The sequence below is a fragment of the Talpa occidentalis genome, unplaced genomic scaffold (assembly GCF_014898055.3).
Source record: "Talpa occidentalis isolate TD23 unplaced genomic scaffold, MPIMG_talOcc4v2.1 talOcc4.6, whole genome shotgun sequence".
In the NCBI taxonomy this organism is placed as follows: Eukaryota; Metazoa; Chordata; class Mammalia; order Eulipotyphla; family Talpidae; genus Talpa; species Talpa occidentalis.
Genome location: NW_023604972.1, coordinates 290,854 through 296,853, shown reverse-complemented (window position 1 = coordinate 296,853; position 6,000 = coordinate 290,854). Strand labels below are relative to the sequence as shown.

Below are 6,000 nucleotides of genomic sequence, written 5' to 3'. Positions count from 1 at the left end.
GCCCACGAGAAGAGGCTGGGCGCCGCCACCGGGACGCAGGTCTAGGGCCAGCGGGAGGGGCCTGGCCCGCGGGCGGCCAAAAAGGGCAACAGGGAGGCCTGGCAAGGGCGTGAGAAGCTGGAGCCTGGACAGTCCGCGGGCCCATGGGGAAGGGAAACGGGTCTCCTTGGGCCGGTCACTCCCCCGCTGGGCGTGAACCCAGAACAGGGTGCGCGTGTGCTTGGCACCCAGGCCCGCTCCCGAGCAGGGAGGGCCACGCCAGCGCAGGACGTGCGGGGTGCGGGTGGCGGAAGGAGGGGCACTGCCGGCACCCCTGCTGAGTGCGGCAGACCGCCGGGCTGTCGTGAGCATGGCTCCCCTGGAGCGTGGGGTGAGCTGCTGGGACAGTGAGGTTTGCGCCCCAGAACCGTGCCCACAAGGGGGTCCGGTCCGAGCACTGGGTGGGCGGCTAGGTGGAAGCACCACCCCCATCCGGAGTGGGGAGGCCCCCGTGCCGGGTGCTCGGCCCATGGGCTTCTGGCCCGACACACGGGCGCTGGGCACCGCGGCAGGCGGATGCGGGGGACATGGCACCGTCCCCCTAGCTCAGCGCGTAGTTGAACTGGTGGGCGAACTTCTCGTGCCTCTTCTGGTCCACCCGGCTCATGGCCCTGGCTGCCCTCCGCACGGCCGCCCTGCGGGGAGCAGAACGGGCATGGGCAGGGCTCTGGAAGCCCCGCAGACCAACCTGCCTCCTGCAAGGCAGGGCCAGCGGCCGGGCCGCCACTGCCCAGCTGGTGGCCATCTTGCCAGGGCCTGGGGTGCGCGCGGGGCTGGGGCGCTGGTCAAGGACCCTTACTTGGCGAAGATCTTCTTGGCGATGCGCGCGCGGGCGGTGTCGGCCTGCCGCCTCAGGTCCACGAGGCCCGGGTGCCGCCGCCTCTGGCCTCGGCCTCGGCTGCACCGGGAGGAGCCCAGGTCCACTCCCGTGGCCGCCTCCACGTCTCTCATCAGCTCGGGGTCCTTCCAGTCTGCAAGCACACCCCTGGTTTCAGGAAACCCCCAGCACCCACCAGGGCACCTCCCAAGGGCCCAGGCTCCCCCCGCCAATCCCGGCCTCCCTTGCCTCACAGGTCCCGGTCTCCCCCCACCGCCCCACCTCCCCCTCCCCAGCCTCCCCCTCCCCGACAGGGGCTGCTCGGGGTGGAGGGCAGAGCAGCGCCCATCTGGGTCTTGTGGCCCAGAGGGCGGTCTTGGCAGGTCCACTGACCCCTCAGGCAGAAGGCGGCACAGCCGGTGACCAGGGGACAGTGCCCCCTGCAGGCAGCTTCTGGCCTCAGAGCTAGCTGGACTGCGTCCCCCCAGGCCACCAGACCTGGCCACCAGACCTGCCTGCCCGCCACGGCTGCAGTGAGGGGTCAGCCCGGCCGGGCTATCTGTTACTGCTCCAGAGAGGGTCTGGCCTCAGGCCTCAAGCTGTGGCTTGGGGCTGTCGGGGCGGCGGGTGCCGGACAGGCTCCGCGGGCAGCAGGAGACAGCCCTGTACACCCCAGCCGTGGCCGAGCAGGTCTCAGGGCAGGGCACCACGGCCGCCATGTGCGTGAGTCAGAGTCCCAGCTCTGGTGCCGCCCGACCCGCCGATGCGTCCACACCTGGCTGGTCAGCCTCCGAGAGGCCCTGGCAGGGTCCAGCCAGCCAGCAGGCAGGTCCAGACCTGGGACAGCGCCTGGCCAGCCTGGGCTGTGGCGGGGGCCGCCCACACAGATGATGGCCAGGCCGCCCGGGTGGGGGTCCTGGGGTGAGGGACCGGGCAGCACAATCCAGGCGGGCCGGCCACCGGGATTACAGGAAACTGTCTAAACAGTTTATCTCGCGGTAATAAGAAGGCGTCACAGTTTGGGGTGCAGTGAATGGAGCGATTGTTTAAACACAACGGAAGACGCTGGCACCCAGTGGAGGCCGCGCGAGCATCCCAGGAAAACGAAGAGCAATTTAAAGCCTTTGAAGAAAATCAATAGCTGCCGCCCGGCCTTCCTGAGGCGGACAGCAGGCCGCAGGCCGCGGCGCGCGCGAGAGAATTGGCCGGGCTGCGGGCGGGATCGATACCGTCGTTAGCAAGGAGATGCCATTTCACATCTGACTGGCCAGCGCTGGTGGGGCCGCGCCCGGTACCTGTCTGCTAACAAGTCGCCACCCCCGAGCGTGGCCCAGCCAGATGCTCCCCGGGCATGCGGGTGGGCGGGGCGGGCACTCCCAGTGCCTGTGCCAGGTGGGCCCTGAGCCGTCTCTGCCATGGACACCCCTGAGGGACCCTCGTGCTGCCCCCTCGGCTCCTGTCTGCCCCAGGCGGCAGCCCAGCCCAGCTGTGACCAGTCCAGGATGCCGGACGGGTCAGGTGTAGGTGCCCGGGGCTGCCCACACAGCACCAGGGCACCCGGGCAAGCCCCCACGTGCTCTGAGAACAGCCCTGGTTCCCACGGCCCACAGGCCACCTGCCTGACACTGACCCGATGGCAGGCACAGGAGCATAACCAGCCCTGAAGGGCACTCTGCGGAGACCAGGCCAGGCCTGGGGCCTGAGGGTCTGCCTGGGCCCTGCCTTCTGCCAGCACCCCTGCCTCCTGACCAGACCCGCAGACGCCTGAACCCCCCCACCCCCGCCCCCACTGTCCATGCTGCTGGCTGAGGTGACAGGTGGGCACCCTGTAACAGATAGCCCGGCCGGGCTGACCCCTCACTGCAGCCGTGGCGGGCAGGCAGGTCTGGTGGCCAGGTCTGGTGGCCTGGGGGGACGCAGTCCAGCTAGCTCTGAGGCCAGAAGCTGCCTGCAGGGGGCACTGTCCCCTGGTCACCGGCTGTGCCACCTTCTGCCTGAGGGGTCAAGACCTGTGGCGCCCCAGCCCCATGGGCCTCCGGGCAGCGCTGAGAGGGCGCAGGACAGCCCCGGGTGGGCAGTGTGGGTCCAGCCGATGGACTCATTTCGCCTCAACAACTTGGTCAGCTTGAAACCGCGGCTGCAAAGGCAGTGGCCGGTGGGCACCCAGGGGCCTCCTGACCAGACCCGCGTATGCCTGCACCCCCCTCTCCGCCCCCACTGTCCATGCTGCTGGCTGAGGTGACAGATGGGCGCGCTGACCCACCGGGCTGCCCCGCGGGGCTCTGCCGCTGCCGCTGCTGCTCCCGGGCCCTGTCCTCCGCGTGGAGGGGATGCCCGGCCTCGTCTCTGGGCACGATCTTCCCGTGGAAGGGGCACTGCGGGCAGAGGGCACAGTGAGGGCAGGGAGCCGGGCCAGCCACCGGAGCCCCTTCCCCAAGGGCACCGGGCCATCCCCCTGCCGGGCGGGCGCAGCAGCAGCTCTGAGTCAGCCTGGCCAACCCGGCCCAGGCCGCTGCCCGCCATGCCACAGGCTTCGCTGGGGAGAGCCCCGCCCAGCCCCCCACCAGCGCCGCCCGCGTGGCCCAGCCTCCCGTCCTCGGGTGCCCGCCCCGCCAAGGCCCCCCTACCTTCAGCCGGTCCTGGCGGGGACACAGCCGGCCGTCGGGCCTCAGGGCGCCACAGCGGTGCTGCACGGGCTCGAAGGTCCCCGGGAAGGGGATGCGGCGGCTCCATGGCTCCGACGCGCAGACGCCGTCCACCTCCGTGTCCACCTCGCTGGGCCTCCAGAAGCGGTGCTGAGATTCGGACCTGCACCGTGACCAGGCCTCAGCACTGCCGCGGGGACGGCCCAGCCAGGCGGCCAGCAGAGGTGGCTCTGGGGTGGGCTCCGGGGCCCCAGGCACCATCGTGGGGTCACGCGGGGGCCAGCAAGCCAGCTTGCTGGCCCCGCTGCATAGCTGCCACCACCCGGCCTGCCCGGGGTGGCCAGGGGGCTCCCCAGGGTGCAGCCCACCCCGCACCCTCCACCACAGTAGCTGTGGGCAGGCTGGGCACGGGTGCCCTCGGACCAGGCCGCCCACTCACTTGACCATCTCCCCGGCGGGCGGCTCCTGGCCCCAGTAGCACAGGTCCAGCCCGAAGGGCACCACGGGCGCCCGTGCCCGCTCTTCCGCCAGCCGCTCAGCTTCCTCCTGGCCCACGGGCACCCTGGGGGGCGGCGGGACGAGCGGGCACTCACTAGGCGGGCCTGGGGCCTCCGTCACCCCAGCTCTCGGACCGGCCATGGCGGCCACGTCCAGGCCTCAGGGGCCGCCCTGGGCCTGCGCCCGGCTCCACCTTCAGGGCTCCCACCCTAGGCCCCCCTGGAAGGCCACCCCCCAGGGGCAGGACTGTGTCTGGGCAGGGGTGTCCGGGAGTCACCTGGGGGGCAGGGGCAGCTGGGCCTCAGCAGAGGCAGGGTCGGACGACTCCCCGTCTCTCCGCACCGGGGAGCCCTGCGGGGCCGGGCCCGGCTCCAGCCCTGGGACAGAGAGACGGCTGCTCCACCAGACCCAGCCCCCAGCGCCCCCCGGCCCCCCCAAGCCTCCCAGTCCCCCAGCCGCTCCCGCACCCCCAGCCCCCCAGACTGTCCCAGCCCCCCAGACAGCCCCGGTCCTCCCGACCACCCCAGTCCCCCCAGCCCCTCAGTCCCCCAGACCGCCACAGCCCCCCCGAACACCCCAGTCCCCCGATCCCCCAGACTACCCCAGCCCCCAAAGACCGCCCCGGACCCCCAGCAGCCCTGGCACCCCCAGGCCACCGAGGCTCCTGTCCCCAGCGGCACAGTGGGGGGTCAGGCCTGCCTGTACACAGACAACCACGGGCCACAGGCGCCCACTGCCACCACCCGGAGGAGGCCGGACGCCGGCTCCCCACTGGCCCCCAGCAGGCGCCCAGGCCACTCTGCAGGCCTCTGGGTGGGTGCTGGGCAGAGGTGCAGGCCCCCACGGGGTGGCACCTGGCCCGAGGGAGGGAGGAAGATGCCAGACTCACCCTCCAGGCCAGGAGCGGCCCAGGAGTGGCGGGGAAGGAAGAGGCGCAGGGAGCGCGCTGCAGGAGGCCAGGGCGGACGAGGGACTACGGGATGGACAGGGCGCCGGCCCCCCAGAGGAGTTTGGGCGCGGGCGCACGGCTGGCGGCGAGGACGACAGTCCAGCCGGACCCCCCCACTGGGGCCTCGGCCCTGCCCCGCGGCCGCCTGCCGGGAAGGTGCGTCAGAGCTAGGCGAAGGCGTGGGGGTCCCGCTGTGGAGCCGATCTGGGGGGCGCGTGGACAGGGCTGCTGGGGCCAAGGGCGGGACCGGAAGCCCCAGGAGGCTTCAGGGTGTTCGCTTCTCAGCGTGCGCTTCGCGGTGTCTCTGAGCCAGCAGAGGGGAGGCCGGCCTGGCGGGGGAGAGACCGGCGGGGCGAGACTCGGACAGGACCGGCGACAGCACAGGCGCGGGGCCCCCTGGGACCAGGCGGTGCGGGCACTGGCCACGGGCCCAGCACGGAATCCCCCCGCGGGGGGCAGGAGGCGGCGGCCAGGGACAGAGGGGCTCCTGGGTCGAGGAGCGGCCCCCAAAGCCGGGTCAGAGCGTGGCGGTGGTGGGGCAGCAGGGGCGGGAGGCCCGCAGGGCACTGCGGACATGGGGCAGTGTTTGGGGTCTGCACAGGCCCCTGGGCCCCGAGCAGCCCAGCCCCCGAGGGTGGCAGAGCCGGCTGCACCCCAAGTGCCCCTCTCAGCCTCGCCTGCGGCCTTGGGCAGCCACACGGAGCCGGCGACCTGCTTCCGCGCAGTGACCAGGACGGAGGCCGCACAGGCTGCTGCGTCCACTTCCAGCCCCGCAGCACCCGGCCTCAGTCCAGGCGGGTGGACCCCGCCTCAGGCCAGCACCCGGGGCCAGGCCCTGCAGAGTCACTCGCACTCAGACACCTGCAGTGACACAGGACGTGACACCACACACACCCCACCACACACATACACGGCACACACACTCACCACACACCCACCACACACATATACTACACAGACACACCACATACACACCACACACACATACACCACACACACCCCCACACCCAGCACTCACACAGGCTCAGGGCGGGCCGGTCAGCAGATGCCGG

The 6,000-nt window shown here is 72.0% G+C and overlaps 1 protein-coding gene across 3 annotated transcripts in view; it reads right to left on the bottom strand.

Annotated features, from left to right (window-relative positions):
* Positions 1–565: 565 nt before the first annotated feature.
* The window catches only part of UVSSA (UV stimulated scaffold protein A), a 17,711-nt gene continuing 12,276 nt past the window's right edge, over positions 566–6,000 (bottom strand). For all 3 annotated transcript variants that reach the window (XM_054688036.1, XM_037530200.2, XM_054688035.1), the window contains exons 9-14: positions 4,277–4,376; positions 3,941–4,063; positions 3,484–3,664; positions 3,120–3,231; positions 839–1,010; positions 566–674 (exon numbers count right to left, since the gene is read on the bottom strand). In XM_054688036.1, the coding sequence (XP_054544011.1) occupies positions 581–674; positions 839–1,010; positions 3,120–3,231; positions 3,484–3,664; positions 3,941–4,063; positions 4,277–4,376 (782 nt within the window). In that variant the 3' untranslated portion in view covers positions 566–580. The remainder of the gene's footprint in view (positions 675–838; positions 1,011–3,119; positions 3,232–3,483; positions 3,665–3,940; positions 4,064–4,276; positions 4,377–6,000) is intronic.